This window comes from Bubalus kerabau, chromosome 1 (assembly GCF_029407905.1).
Source record: "Bubalus kerabau isolate K-KA32 ecotype Philippines breed swamp buffalo chromosome 1, PCC_UOA_SB_1v2, whole genome shotgun sequence".
Classification (NCBI taxonomy): domain Eukaryota; kingdom Metazoa; phylum Chordata; class Mammalia; order Artiodactyla; family Bovidae; genus Bubalus; species Bubalus kerabau.
Genome location: NC_073624.1, coordinates 56,291,761 through 56,308,211, shown reverse-complemented (window position 1 = coordinate 56,308,211; position 16,451 = coordinate 56,291,761). Strand labels below are relative to the sequence as shown.

Sequence of the window (16,451 nt, the reverse complement as noted above, 5' to 3'; positions counted from 1 at the left end):
TATATTTTTAAAAATCTCAATCTTTAGTGGTTATCTTGGTAGCTATATTTTAATAAGCATATTTATATAATTTGTGGCATTAAGATTATCAATAAAAGTCTTAGTAAAAGCAAAATTTTTAAAGCTTAACTTTAAATTTCTTACTGTTTAATTTCTTTAAAAAGAGATATTTTCAAAGATTACTAGGTTGACCTCAACTAAAACTGAGCCAAAATTTAGAAAGGAAAGGACTGCTGCTGCTGCTGCTAAGTCGCTTCAGTCCTGTCTGACTCTGTGAGACCCCAGAGACAGCAGCCCACCAGGCTCCCCCGTCCCTGGGATTCTCCAGGCAAGAACACTGGAGTGGGTTGCCATTTCCTTCTCCAATGCATGAAAGTGAAAAGTGAAAGCAAAGTCGCTCAGTCGTGTCCGACTCTTAGCGACCCCATGGACTGCAGCCTACCAGGCTCCTTTGCTCATGGGATTTTCCAGGCAAGAGTACTGGAGTGGGTTGCCATTGCCTTCTCCGAAAGGACTAACCATATACAAATCAGTACTTTTTAGCAAACAGAATGCTGTGTGTATGTTATTTCTGCCATCTTTCTCCCATTTACATAAACAAGACTGTCAACCACAATCCCTGCTGTCTTCATCCTTTCCTTATACCGTTCCTTGTTTCAGTCACATAATCCAGGACTGGCAGGTCAGGAGAATCATTCTCTGCAAAGAGACCGGCGTAAGGGAAGGCTCATAAACCAAATGGGGACAATCAGAATGCTTCCCTAGAAATGAGCTATGGACTATGAAGAAGGGGTTCTCTTTCCTTTCAGTTGGTGAAACTAGCAATATTACAGCCATTTAAAATATAAAGCAACTATTATTTGCTAACTCCTTGTTTTCCAGGAGGAAGCTCATGAGCAATAGGAGAAAAGTGATTATTATGCCACGTTTGATTAAAGGCAGACCGAGGAACAGGTGAGAGAAAATACCAACCAGCCAGCAATAATAGTGCTGTGCCCCTGATTTTGTCCTGCTTAGACTTCTTAGGGATGTGAGTCAATAACTTCCCTTTTTACTTTAGGTAGATTGAGCTATGTTTCTGTGATCCTGTACATAAAGGAGTCTTAAAATATAAATATCATTGATCTGATTTGTTTTCATTAAAAACAGATTTACATTTGTGCTTAAAATCAAAACCACTCTGATGGCAAACATTATAAACATTCTTTAGAAAAACATTTATTTATGTAGGTAAATAGTTTAAAGATATTTTTCATTTTCTTTCAATTTAAAACAGTGGAATTTAAAGCAGATGAAGTGCCAAAAACATTGTTAGTACAAATACTGCTGAGTAGCAGGGTTGTGGGGATAGGATGTGATAGTTATTCAAATCACTTTTCAATATCAACTATAGCACACACAGTTATAATGTCACATGATACTTGTTGATTAGTGTCGTTCTCAGTGTTAGTTGCTCAGTCATGTCTGACTCTTTTTGACCCCATGGACTGTAGCCCACCATATTCCTCTGTCCATGGGATTCTCCAGGCAAGAATACTGGAGTGGGTTGCCATTCCCTTCTCCAGGGGATCTTCCTGACCCAGCAATCGAACTCAGGTCTGCCTGTGTTGCAGGCAGATTCTTTACCATCTGAGCCACCTATGCAATAGCAATAAGTGGTCTTAAGGAAACAGCCAAACACTGAATTCCTGAACTAAGATTACATTGACTATATAAAGACATTTGGGATAGTTAAAAAAAAAAAAAAAGACAATTTTGACTGCAGTAACTAGTAAGACTTATTTCAGCATTACATTTACTCAAACTACACAGTTTGGTCTTTTCTATTCTGAATGCCCATCAAGGCAGGTATACCTGTTCTTTGCTGTGGTAAGCAGATTCCCCAGCCAGAGAAACGACATAATGCCTAATATGATAAAGAAAAAGAAAGCTAGCTATCCTAGGTAAGATGAGTTTCTGCCATTTATCTTGGGGTTCTTACATCCCAATAGCTCCCCTAACTTCTTGCTTGCTAGACACTGGCAGACCCCAACTGTTTTTAACACTACTTCTTCAATATTTTTATTATCTCTTATCTCTTACTGTTGTGAAGCAGAAGTTAGAACTAGACATGGAACAACAGACTGGTTCCAAATTGGGAAAGGAGTGCATCAAGGCTGTATATTGTCACCCTGCTTATTTAACTTATATGCAGAGTACATCATGAGAAATGCTGGGCTGGAAGAAGCACAAGCTGGAATCAAGATTTCCGGGAAAATATCAATAACCTCAGATATGCAGATGACACTACCCTTATGGCAGAAAGCGAAGAAGAACTAAAGAGCCTCTTGATGAAAGTGAAAAAGAGGAGAGTGAAAAAGTTGGCTTAAAGCTCAACATTCAGAAAACGAAGATCATGGCATCCGGTCCCATCACTTCATGGCAAATAGATGGGGAAACAGTGGAAACAGTGGCTGACTTTATTTTTTGGGGGCTCCAAAATCACTGCAGATGGTGATTGCAGCCCTGAAATTAAAAGATGCTTACTCCTTGGAAGGAAAGTTATGACCAACCTAGACAACATATTAAAAAGCAGAGACATTACTTTGTCAACAAAGGTCCATCTAGTCAAGGCTATGGTTTTTTCCAGTGGTCATGTATGGATGTGAGAGTTGGATTATAAAGAAAGCTGAGCACCCAAGAATTGATGCTTTTGAACTGTGGTGTTGGAGAAGACTCTTGAGAGTCCCTTGGACTGCAAGGAGATCCAATCAGTCCATCCTAAAGGAGATCGGTCCTGGGTGTTCATTGGAAGGACTGATGTTGAAGCTGAAACTCCAATACTTTGGCCACCTGATGCTAAGAGCTGACTCATTTGAAAAGACCCTGATGCTGGGAAAGATTGAGAGCAGGAAGAGAAGTGGACGACAGAGGATGAGATGGTTGGATGGCATCACAATGGACATGGGTTTGGATGGACTCCGGGAGTTGGTGATGGACAGGGAGGCCTGGCGTGCTGTGGTTCATGGTGTCGCAAAGAGTCAGATATGACTGAGCACCTGAACTGAACTGACTCTTGTGATCTAAGTCTCCAACAGTGGACTAATCACAGTTATCCGACAGTGTTTTTTCCTGTTCTATACTTTCTAGCCAGTATGCCAGCCAGTGGTCAAGGACTGGTTGTTGTTCGCTTGCTAAGTCATGTCTGACTCTTTGTGACCCCATGAACTACAGCACACCAGGCTTCCCTGTCTTTCACTATCTCCCAGAGTTTGCTCAAATCCATGTCCGTTGAGTAGGTGATATCATCCAACCATCTCATCCTCTGTTGCCCCTCTGTTTCATCCTCTGTCACTAACGTCTGGTAATTACCTTGAATGGAGTACCAGTTAAGCAAGAACTAGAAAAATGGAACAAATAAAAAAACCCATTTCTGGAATTGCTCATCTGGGGAATTGAGATCAATTCTATGCTCAACTAGTCAAAATCCAACCTTTAATCCATTATGTTGTTCGGTAGCAGGAGACAGGCAAATCATCGGCAGATAAGGAATTCCCTTAGAGGGCAGGAAACTCTGCTGGATATGCCTTGAATATAATTAAATAAAGTTTTCTTGCTTTCCAGTATCCTTTTGTTTATCACTAATAAATCTCCTCTCGTCTCAGTGATAAGTAGGCTGAAGTGGTTACTTTTATTCCTGGTAACCACAATCATGGTCACTGCACAGTCTGAGAAAAGGGTATAAATTTCTTTTGAATAGATATATCCAGGACAAATGCCAACTGAGCTGGTTCTGTTTAAAGCCTGCATAACTCGATTTCTTTAGCCAAATCAGTATGCTGCAAACTGCACTCTCCTACTAACATTAAGAATGTGACCAGTTAAATTTAAATTTCAGAAGTCTGTTCTTTACTACAAAGTTGAAAATACAGACTTTTCAGTTTGGGAAAACAGAGAATATAACTCAAAAGGATAATTACTCTGTGTACATTATATATGTCTGTGTTGAGACCACAATGGTATACAGGCAACTACGGGACTATAAACAAATTGTGATCTGAGAGCCTGGTAAATCTAGTTGTTTAGAACTTGCTACATATTCTTCTATTAAAACATTCATAAATCACAACTAACATTTACTGAACATTTACTGCTTGTTCAGAGCTGCGCTGAGTGCTTACTTAGTCTGAATGAATCTATAAAGAGTGAACTCTTCTATTTCACATTTATGAGGAAACGGATGCACAGATTGATTAGGTAATTAGTTCAGGGTCATACAGCTAGAAAGGGGCAGTGCAGAATCTGGACCTCAGCAAGTAGACCATTTCTAAAGTCTGCCTTAGACTGAGACTTAACCACCAAGGATTTCATCTCTTGCTAGACAGGTTCAGAGGCTAGACTATTTATCTTAGAGTAGTAAAAGCAGTAATTACTAGTAATAGTAACCTTAGTTATGGGACATAAATGAAACCATAGAATAGGATAGGGAGAAACATTTTTCCTTTTTCTTGGTAAGAGAATCTAGGCATTGACTGAAAAAATTTATAAGACATGATTTATCTGCTCTGTATTTCTAAAACAGATCAACCTGAAAATTTTCTATTTTCTTTCCCTTCCATCAACTTGTGTGTATGATGACAAAGGTGACAAAGTACTCTTTCACATATCTTTTTAATTCACTGCATTTTTTAAAACTAATTTTTACAAGCTAGAACCAAGAACTAAGTCTTGGTTATATAAGCCCTATCATCATTTTTAAAAACTTAGATTTTTAAGAAGATTAAATAATCACTAAGAAGTAGCAAACAAATACTATTTATTTGGTAATTATCTGGCATTTTCTTCAGTTTTATAGACTTTCTAAAATTCAATGATAGTCATTTTTGTAGGAAAATAGCCAGGTTCTCTTCTCCCTTATCAAATAAACTGTTTTGGTTCAAAGTTATATACTCTTAGTTTCCAAACTGTTATAAACACAAGCTAATTGAGTAACAGTGTATTTTCTGATCAGTATTTATTCCTATATTAACCTCAGTTTTACTCTTTGTTCAGTGCAAACAGATTTAGACTACTTCTTCCTACAGTTACATAAGTCTGTCTCACTACCTAGGGCTAAAAAAAAGTTTATGTTTATACTTTAAAAGAGAAAAGAATCATCTTTACTGAAAGTTCTTGGCTTAGGCTTAATATGTACCTAATATTCTAAATAAAAGCACACTCTTTCCTTGGATGGCACATTTTCTTCTTCATCTCAGACTTTCTTCCCCTTAAAGCAAGGCTCCTTAACTTTTATGTAAACATGATTCCTAAAGTGACAGAAGTCCTCTTTAGCAAGGTGGTTGATTCCACTTATCATATCTAGCTAAACGTAGCTGCAGCTGGTTTTCTAGTGGTAGTGGTGATAGGTTACAGTGAGTCACCCTACTCCAACCAGCGCCCCTTGTGACCAATGGCATGTACTCATGAGGTAATGGGTCAGAATTCAGGCTCCAGGCTGTGGTTGAGGAGCAACTTTTCTGTAAGACAATGTTAACTGTTACTGGAATTCTACCCTAAAACTTGGCACCACCTTGCAGCTGAATGTTTCTCAACATTTACAGACAATGACGTGCGCTCAAACTTGCTAAGTGAGATACATCAAGAAAGTACTGGAGGTCCTAGGGGTTCTCCCCTTGGTAATCATCCACGAACTTCTTAAAAAGGTGATACCTAACTGGGATCTTAAAGAATATCAAATCAGCTTGGCCAATAACATGGGGGAAGGAAGTGCCATGGGGAAGAATACAAACTTTCAAAGACACCAGGAAAATGGTCAGAGAACCATATAAGTAGTCTGCTACAGCTGTAAGAGACAGGGATGCATGGATGATTGGCAAGAAATGAAGCCAGAGTTTTGATGATAAATGTATTTATTTTCAATTCTAAGATCTCAGAGCATATGTTAGGGGCAGCAGAGAGTCACAGGAAGACTTGTATGTATGAATAGATGAACTATATGAAGACATCCACTTAAGTTTTTAGTGACGGACTGAAAGAGAATAGAAAACCAAAAAGGAGCAATTAAAATAAATCAGGTGAGAAATGATGAAGGCTTGAACTAAACAGCAATGACATGGAGGCATATGGTCAGATGTGAGATTAAAATGAGGAAACCACAGTGACTGACATAGTGAGGGGAAGGGAGGATGGCAGAATCAAGGGTGACTTTCAAGTTGCTAGTGTGGGTAGCCAGTTGAAGTAAAGGATTATGAAGGAGTTTCAGGCTAGGCAGGGGATGCAATGCAGCCAGGAGGGGGTGGAGGGAATGGAGAACTAGCATACGCTGATGCTTATAGGGCTGCTAATTTCCCATTTATTACATTTTCTCTAGAGAAAAAAATCATCATTTTAAAGGTCATTTTAGCTCTCTGTTAGTACAGAAGCTCTATTGTGTATTTCCAGAAGCAAAAAAGAGGTCATGGTCAATGTTAGATATATTTACAACATATATTCCAATGAGTACCAAAATGGATTGGACCCATATGTTCAATTCACATTAAAGTATGTGTCACAATCCATCTGCTTTTAAAGTGTGTCAGAAACAATTTCCAGAACAAATGCCAAATATCCTGGAGATGTTTGGTTCAAATTACCAATCCATACCATTGTACTTGAACTGTTTGCTACTGAAATATATACTAAATGGAGATACGTGAAGGAAATCTGTTCTTCTAATTTCTTCAAAATATGTTTTTAAATTTCATACTTTGAAAGATAAAATGAGAAAAAGATTGCATATATGAAAGAAAAAAATGCATACATTTTCTTGAAGGGCTCAAGGCCAAGAATTCCAAAGTATACTGCTAGTATAGTATGAATGCCTGGAGAGCTAACATAGCTAAATACATTGGGGTGAACTAAAACCCCCAAACTGGAAAGACTCTTTACATGTGTCTAGATACTTGCAAAAGAGAATAGTTCTGAATATTCCATTAAGATATATCTTATCCAGGATGAGCTGTGTAGCCAGGTTTGTCTGGATGGAATAAATAACTGTCAAATTTCTGAGTCACAACTTTCCAAAACATTTTTTATAAAACTCACACAAACAATATCTAGTTCCATAATAACCATTACCATAGACTTACTCTATTTATTTTCCCATCTGGCTCAACCTAGGTCATGTAAAGTAAATTTCCTATATACTAAGGTCTCATACATAAAAAACTGCTGAGTGACTGAACAACAACAAATTAGAAATAAGAAAAAGAGGATTGGGAGGGACGGAGAGAGAAAAAATGCAGCACAGAAAGAAAAGGAACAATGCTTCTTGTGGATACTACTGCTGTCAAACAAAAATGTCATCAATTTCCATCTCTTTTGCATATACAGGTTCATCACCAATTTATTGAAAATACTCCTAAAATGTTTTAAGGCTAGTTTTAGTAGTATAGCATAGATTTTTCACTTTTTAAACATAGCAGACACATTATTTGTGGAGGAGGTTTCCTTGACCATAAAACAATGTATAGGAAAAACATATATAGAGCTTGAAATGTTTTTATGAAGACTGATAAATTCAACACCTTGAGAGTAATATCATTATATCATTAGAACTACTTACTCAAGAAGATCTGGGTCTAGTCCTTCTGATATCATTTTGTTTCTTATTGCCATCACTGGAACACCCTAAACAAAGAACACAAGATAATTCAATTATTAAATATGCCTCCTTCATAAAGACATACAAATAAACCAATGGAACAGAACTGAAAGCCCAGAAATAAACCCAAGCAACTAATATTGGACAAGAGAGCCAAGAATACTCAGTGGAGAAAAGAGTCTCTTCAATAAATGGTGCTGGAAAAATTAGATATTCACAGGTAAAAGAATAAAACTTTACCACTATCTTGTACCACCCATAAAAACTAACTTGAAATGGGTTAGACTTAAATGTAAGACCCCAAATCATGAAACTCCCAGAAGAAAACACAGAAAGCTCCTTGACATGGGTCTAGTAATGGTTTTACAGAAATCATACCTAAAGATTAAGAGACAATGTAAAAAGTAAACAGGTGAGACTACATCAAACTAAAAAGCTACACAGCAGAAGAAACCATCAGCAAAGTGAAAAGACAACCTATGAAGTGGGAAAAATATTTGCAAATCATATTCCTGATAAGAGGTTAATATCTAAAATATATAAAGAATTCATAAAACTCAAGAGCAAAAAAAAAAAAAAAAAGAAATTTAAACAAAAAATGGGCAAAGAACTTGAATAAACATCTTTCCAAAGAAGATATATGAATGGTCAACAGATACATGAAAAGATGCTCAACATCACTAGCCACTAGAGAAATGCAAATTAAAATCACAATGAGATATCACCTCATGCCTGTTAGAATGGCCATGATTAAAAGACAGAAGATAACAAATGCTAGTGTGGATATGGAAAAAAGAAAACCCTGCGCACCGTTTGTGACACTGTAAACTGGTAACAGCCACTGTGGAAAACAGTATCGTATATAATTCTCCAAAAAATTAAAAGGAGAACTACCACATGGTCCAGCAATTCCAGTTCTGAAAGCATATCCAAAAACCTCCAAAACACTAACTTGAACCAATGTCTGCATCCTCATGTTCATAGCAGCACTATTTATAATAGCCAAGACATGGAAACAATCAACATGTCTACTGAAGGATGAATGAATAAAGAGTGTATATACATATACACACAATGGAATATTATTCAGCCATAAAAACCAACAGAATCCTACCATTTGTGACAACATGGGTGGATTTTGAAAGCATAATGCTAGGTGAAATAAATCAGGCAGAGAAAGACAAATACTGTATGATCTCACTAATATGTGGAATCTAAACACAAAACAAAAAGCCAAACTCCTAGACAAAGAGATCAGACTTGTGGTTCCAGAGACAGAGAGGAGGGCCAGGAGGAATTGGAGGAAGATGGTCAAAAGGTACAAACTAGTAAGAGTTATAAATAAACATGGACTAGGGATGTAATGTACAACAGGATGACTACAGATAATACTTGTATATGATATGAAAGTGTTAGTCACTCAGTCGTGTCTGACTCTTTGCAACCCCATGGACTGTAGCCCACCAGGATCCTCTGTCCATTGAATTCTCAAGGCAAGAATACTGTAGTGGGTAGTCATTCCCTTCACCAGCGGATCTTCCCAACCCAGGTCTCCTGCACTGCAGGCATATTCTTTACCGTCTCAGCCATCTAACAGTAAATCCTAAGAATTCTCATTACAAGTGAACTTTTTTCTTTTCTTTATATTGCAGCTATATGAAGTTATGGATATTAACTAAACCTAGCGTCGTAATAATTTCATGACAAAAGTGAACCAAAACATCATACATCTTAAATTTATATTGTGATGTATGTCAATTATTTCTCAATAAAACTGGAAAAATATAGAAGCCAGAAAAAAGGCCTCCTTCTATATGGTTCATTATTTTAAATAACTCTTATTTTGCTTTTATATTAATATGTGCATAGCACTTGAATAATCTAATAAGGTATATATTTTAAATGACTTAATGGAATCAGTGCTATCCAATACCACATAAGCCCAAATTAAATCATTTTAATTTATCCATTACTGATGCTGCTGGATAGAAGCCAGATATCATATTCTCACTCTTCTTATATCACCAAAAAAAAAGAAAACACTGATAAGTCAAATGATTAAGGCCTTGGCCGGGATGGTGCCACGAACACTTAACAATATGAATAAATGTCTTTTCAAATCAAGATTTCAGGGCCTTCTCCTCTTAAGTATAGCTATGTCAATGTTCCTTTCATAAGCAAACGGTCAAATTTCACTTGGACACATTACGCACAAAGGTCAAACAGAATTCAAGAACTCTTCTGGGATTACATTATATATTGTCTCGATACCAATACAAACACAATGTAATGATAATCCTAGAAGTGTGTAAGTCACAAAAATATTGAGAACATGTGAATTTCAAAGTTCAGGATAAGAACATCAAAACAGAAGAGGATATGTCAGAAATAAATATAAATTTACTTGAAAAGGGGACTGATTTGATATAAACATTTATTGAAAGCTCACTTATACAGCTCTAAGGGGAGCAGATGCAATCAAGTCTCTTTGTCAACTCCTCCACTTTCCCAAAAGATGAGGAAACACTAATCTGATGTGTTAAATTTTAGGACCTGGATTGTATCACCTTCAAAAGTGAGGTCACCAAGCTTTAAAAGGTTGTACATATGGTGGGGACCCTTCTCCCTCATATTGCTTCATCTCACATGGCAGAAAAGCTAAGCTGAGCCAGGGTCCACATGGGAAAATCTCAATCACCTCTCTATGGTGTTGTGTGCTCTTCTCTTTGGCCCTCCCTTGTCACTAGTCAGTTGTGACATTCAGTTTTGAACCTAATGTATAGAAGAGGCCATTACAGTCCAATTTCACAGAGCCTTACCCAGAAGTTTCTGGGCACTAACCTAGATAAGGCTCCCCTGCTTTCTTCTGCAGTTGTTCCTTGTATGTTTTCTGGTCTCAGGGATCTTACAGGGTGAAAATAAATCTACTGGGGTTAGCAGTAGAATTCTACTATCACAATCCCATACCTCAGTGTTTAACACCACAATGGCAGCGCAGTGCTTTATGATGAGAAAATAAAGACATAATCAGCCCCTGCCATCAGAGAGTATAGTCTAATAGGTGTGTTAAAAAGATGATCACAATACAGTCATAAAATTGGTAACAGAGATCTGCACAATGGGCAAGGTGAGATCGAAGGAAAGGAAGACTGAGTGAGAACCAGCAAAGAATTCACTGAGGTGAGTCTTAAAGAGGGTACAGGGATTTATTAAAAACAAACAAAACACAAAGACTTAGAAATATATATAAATCTTCAAATAATCTGTTATACATAAACTTGTTTCAAAAATATTTTAAAGAACAAATATAGGTATTTCTCTCCAGAAGGCTGATTTTATTTTACATTTTACCCAATAAATATGTATTGAGATCCAGGCAAGTATATATAAAAATATGAGAGTAAAATGTGTCAGGAGCCACCACGGGAGATCCCACCCATGACAAAGGTCATGCAGAGAAGACCTGACACGCAAAGGCAGATTAGGACTCGAGGGATTCCCTAGACCTGCTCGAGCATCTACCCTGAAACCAAAATCTGTCTGTCTACTGTTTACTATATTATGTCTTTCAACCACCCTTTTGATATTAGCAGGGGGCTATCTCTGACCACCTTTTTTTTAGAGAAAATCAACTTAGGGCTCTAAATTGATAAGTCTCCTGGGCATGAAAGGAATATTTTTATTTTAACCCCTCTGTTGGCATTCTAGCTTGCTTGACAGGTTTTTTTTTTTTACTCTTATAACTAACGCACATCATTGTTGACAACTTCCCAACCATGAAAGGCACGGGAAGCCTAAACATTCTAAAAGTCCTAATGGGCACAGAGTCCTTTAAGGGGTGAAAAATTATTAAAATAGTAGTGGTAAAGGGCTTTATTATTGGGCCAATGCTTGCTGCCAAGTTCCCATATCCCTTATCCACTGTGCACCTGGGAGTGCATTAGTTAATGTAGTTGAAATGTAAGAAAAACAAGTAGTAGCCTTGGTATTAACCACACCAGACCTTTGAGCTAATAAGCTCTTTCTTTGTTGTGACCCACTGCACCTTTGCTCCGTGAAAATGTAACTCTGTTTAGTACTTTCTGAGGCTGACACAGACTAGAAATATAAAGAAAAAACACTTTCAGGGAAAACAAGTTTTCTGGTTGATCAACCTTTATCAAAAAAGGTTCATAAAATGTCAACAGGCCTCCAGGCCATAAGATAATGTACATAGCATAAGACCCTTGTTTATAAAAAGGCAAAAAAAAAAAAAAAAATCCTGGTTTCAATAAGGACAAAACTGCTGGAGTGTTTGGGCTGACTCTGTATGACCTTGCATCTTTCATTTCCCTCTATGTTCAAGTCAGGGTATCAGTTCAGTTCAGTTCAGTCGCTCAGTTGTGTCCGACTCTTTGCGACCCCATGAATCGCAGCACGCCAGGCCTCCCTGTCCATAACCAACTCCCAGAGTTCATTCAGACTCACGTCCATCGAGTCAGTGATGCCATCCAGCCATCTCATCCTCTGTCAGGGTATAAAAGCTCCTTTTAAAAATAAAGTTACGGGTCTTGCTCACCGAAGCTTGGCCTTCCCGTGTCATTCATTCGCCGACGCTGTCCATCCTGAGGGTACCTTTAGATCCTGCTGGGGCTGGACTCCAACAAAAATGGATTATAAATTTATATGCAGAGATTTCAAAGTTAATGACCATATACCTGTCACCGAAGTGGTACAGTTCAGTTTAGTTGCTCATTCATGTCTGACTCTTTGCAACCCCATGGACTACAGCAAGCCAGGCTTCCCCTTCTGTCACCAGCTCCTGGAGTCTACTTAAACTCATGTCCATTGAGTCGGTGATGCCATCCAACCATCTCATCCTCTGTCGTCCCCTTCTCCTCCTGCCTCAAATCTTCCCCACCATCAGAGTCTTTTCAAATGAGTCAGTTCTTCCCATGCGGTGGCCAAAGTATTGGAGTTTCAGCTTTAGCATCAGTCCTTCCAATGAATATTCAGGACTGATTTCCTTTAGGATGGGCTGGTTGGATCTCCTTGCAGTCCAAGGGACTCTCAAGAGTCTTCTCCAACACCACAGTTCAAAAGCATCAATTCTTTGGCACTCAGCTTTCTTCACAGTCCAACTCTCACATCCATACATGACTAGTGGAAAAACCACAGCTTTGACAGACAGACCTTTGTTGGCAAAGTAATGTCTCTGCTTTTTAATATGCTGTCTCGGTTGGTCATAACTTTTCTTCCAAGGAGCAAGTGTCTTTTAATTTCAAGGCTGCAGTCACCAACTGCTGTGATTTTGGAGCTCCCGCAAAATAAAAGTCTGTCACTGTTTCCATTGTTTTCCCATCTAGTTGCCATGAAGTGATGGACCCGATGCCATGATCTTAGTTTTCTAAATGCTGAGTTTCAAGCCAACTTTTTCACTCTCCTCTTTCACTTTCATCAAGAGGCTCTTTAGTTCTTCTTCCCTTTCTGCCGTTAAGTGTGGTGTCATCTATATCTGAGGTTATTGATATTTCTCCCAGCAATCTTGATTCCAGCTTGTGCTTCATCCAGTCCAGCATTTCTCATGATGTACTCTGCATATAAATTAAATAAGCAGGGTGACAATATACAGCCTTGACGTACTCCTTTCCTAATTTGGAACCAGTCTGTTGTTCCATGTCCAGTTCTAACTGGTGCTTCCTGACCTGCATACAAATTTCTCAAGAGGCAGGTCAGGTGGTCCGGTATTCCCATCTCTTTTAAGAATTTTCAAGTTTGTTCTGACCCACACAGTCAAAGATTTTGGCGTAATCAATAAAGCAGAAGTAGATGTTTTTCTGGAACTCTCTTGCTTTTTCGATGATCCAATGGATGCTGGCAATCTGATCTCTGGTTCCTCTGCCTTTTCTAAATCCAGCTTGAACATCTGGAAGTTCACAGTTCATGCATTGCTGAAGCCTGGCTTGGAGAATTTTGAGCATTACTTTACTAGCATGTGAGATGAGTGCAATTGTGCAGTAGTTTGAGCATGCTTCGGCATTGCCTTTCTTTGGGGTTGGAATGAAAACTGACCTTTTCCAGTCCTGTGGCCACTGCTGAGGTTTCCAAATTTGCTTGCATATTGAGTGCAGCACTTTCACAGCATTATCTTTTAGGATTTGAAATAGCTCTACTGGAATTCCATCACCTCTACTAGCTTTGTTCGTAATGATGATTCCTAAGGCCCACTTGACTTCACATTCCACGATATCTGGTTCTAGGTGAGTGATCACACCATTGTGGTTATCTGGGTCATGAAGATCTTTTTTGTATAGTTCTATGTATTCTTGCCACCTCTTCTTAATATCTTTTGCTTCTTTTAGGTCCATACCATTTCTGTCCTTTATTGAGCCCATCTTTGCATGAAATGTTCCCTTGGTATTCTAATTTTCTTGAAGAGATCTCTTGTCTTTTCATTATAGTTGACTGGAATGCAAAAGTAGAAAGTCAAGAAATACCTGGAGTAACAGGCAAATTTGGCCTCGAAGTACAGAATGAAGCAGGGCAAAGGCTAGTAGCGTTTTGCCATGCGAATGCACTAGTTATAGCAAACTTTGTCTTCCAACAACACGAGAGAAGACTCTACACATGGACATCACCAGGGGGTCAATACCAAAATCCGACTGATTATATTCTTTGCAGCCAAAGATGGAGCTCTATACAGTCAGCAAAAACAAGACCAGGAGCTAACTGTGGCTCAGATCATGACCTCCTTATTGACAAATTCAGACTTAAATTGAAGAAAGTAGGGAAAACCACTAGATCATTCAGGTATGACCTAACTCAAATCTCTTACAATTATACAGTGGAAGTGAGAAATAGATTCAAGGGATTAGATCTGATTGACAGAGTACCTGAAGAACTATGGACAGAGGTTTGTGACACTGTATAGGAGGCAGTGATCAAGACCATTCCCAAGAAAAAGAAATGCAAAAAGGCAAAATGGTTGTCTGAGGAGGCCTTAACAAATAGCTATGAAAAGAAGTGAAAGGAAAAGGAGAAAAGTAAAGATATACCGTTTGAATGCAGAGTTCCAAAGAACAGCAAGGAGAGATAAGAAAGCCTTCCTCAGAGATCAGTGCAAAGAAATAGAGGAAAACAATAGAATGGGAAAGAAGTGGGACAGATCTTGCCAAAGTAAAAGTGAAAGAAAGTGAAGTCGCTCAGTCATGTCTGACTCTTTGCGACCCCATGGACTGTAGCCCACCAGGCTCCTCCATCCATGGGATTCTCCAGGCAAGAATACTGGAGTGGGCTGCCATTTCCTTCTCCAGGGGAATCTTCCCCACCATTAAGTTCAAATTATTTTTAATTACAATCCTTATTTTTAAAATCAGAAAATGTATTAAAAATTTAATCCTTACTTAGAAAAAAAGCCCAGAAAAGAGAGCTGTAGCAAGAGTCAGAGATGCCTTCTACAACTATAATCTCTTATTTTGGCTATGGAGGAGAAAAAGTTGAGGTCTCTACAGCTTGCTAGGTTAGAGGAGGCTGGGAAAGCAAAGGCTTTCAGATTCACAGGTTACCAGGAAGACTCTCTTGTGGAAGAGGCAAGGCTGCCATTTACAGGCCCATCTACATATTCACCTTCATAACTGCTACATTTTATATTATAAATTTGTTATATCTAATCTATTAAGACTCTGATAGCAACAGATACTTTAATGCATCCTAAATACTAGATGGATGAAAATAAATAGCATCATTGTAGAATTCTCTTCAAGACCATACTTCTCAAAACAATACTGTTCCATGGGGCAATCTTTTAAGGTATTCTGCAAAGTGAAATATGGTAGGTTTAGAAGACAAAGGAGATAGAAGACAAAATGTTGGATCTTTTGCTAGCTTATGAGGTTTAAGGATAAATGAAAGATAGGGAGAAAAAAAGCAATTATTTGCTTTAGGGCATCCAGTGTGAACAGACTCTAACATTTGGAATAAAGTATGCTCAAGATTAAAACTTGCACGACTTTAAAAATATATTACCTGGAGCTAAGACTTGAAAGATTTTGAAATAAAATGTACTTAATAATAACTTTTTAATAAAAATTATTTAACAGTAGAGGAGAAAGCTGATCACTTGAAATACAAGTTTGGAAATTTTTACTTGATAATTTAAATGCCACTCAACTCTTTTGTATAACAGGGAAAGTTAGGAGTTTGAAACATTGCATAAAAAACACTGAATTGCTAGGGAGAAATGGGAAAAGAGCAGAGTTAAGGTCATACTTTAAAAAAACTTTCAGTTTTTATTAACTATGGTTTGATGGTATAAGGTCTTTGAAACTCAACTACATGATTTATTTATTATAATTTAGCATAATCCACAGGATATCATTGGAAAGGTTATATAAATAAGTTATAAAGCCGAGAAAACAGAAGGGAGGAGAAATGAGGATTGAAAAAAAAGTTTCCTAAAATACAGCAGAGAAAGTGTGTACGGGATTGGAGAGGGGAGGTAGTGGGTGGAAAGGGAGAAGTGGGGAACAGGGAAGTTGGTAAAACTAGAAAAGCTTCCTATTTTAACATTAGTTTCCTGGAAATGGTTATAGTATAAGAATAAGAGAAGCCTGAATCTGTAAGCTCTGTATTTTATCCTTAGTTTCTTAAAACTGGTTACATCATGAGAATATAGGTATTATCAAAATTTGGTGCATCTTTAGTCATTTCTGTATATGAATATAAAGAAAAATACATACAACTATCTTACTATATTAAAGACTTTACTATTATGATTACCTTAACACAAATCTGATTAAAGCGCAATACAAAAATAATTTGGCCTATGTTCCAAACAATCTATTTCAAAGAG

The 16,451-nt window shown here is 37.8% G+C and overlaps 1 protein-coding gene across 5 annotated transcripts in view; it reads right to left on the bottom strand.

The window, feature by feature from the left end:
• The window catches only part of WASHC3 (WASH complex subunit 3), a 57,567-nt gene that overhangs the window by 13,391 nt on the left and 27,725 nt on the right, over window positions 1-16,451 (bottom strand). For 4 of the 5 annotated variants that reach the window (XM_055575430.1, XM_055575440.1, XM_055575403.1 and 1 more), the window contains one exon: window positions 7,583-7,647. In XM_055575430.1, the coding sequence (XP_055431405.1) occupies window positions 7,583-7,647 (65 nt within the window). Of the gene's footprint in view, window positions 1-5,858; window positions 6,008-7,582; window positions 7,648-16,451 lie in introns of those variants that run through there. The other variant, XM_055575420.1, reaches the window with a different exon arrangement.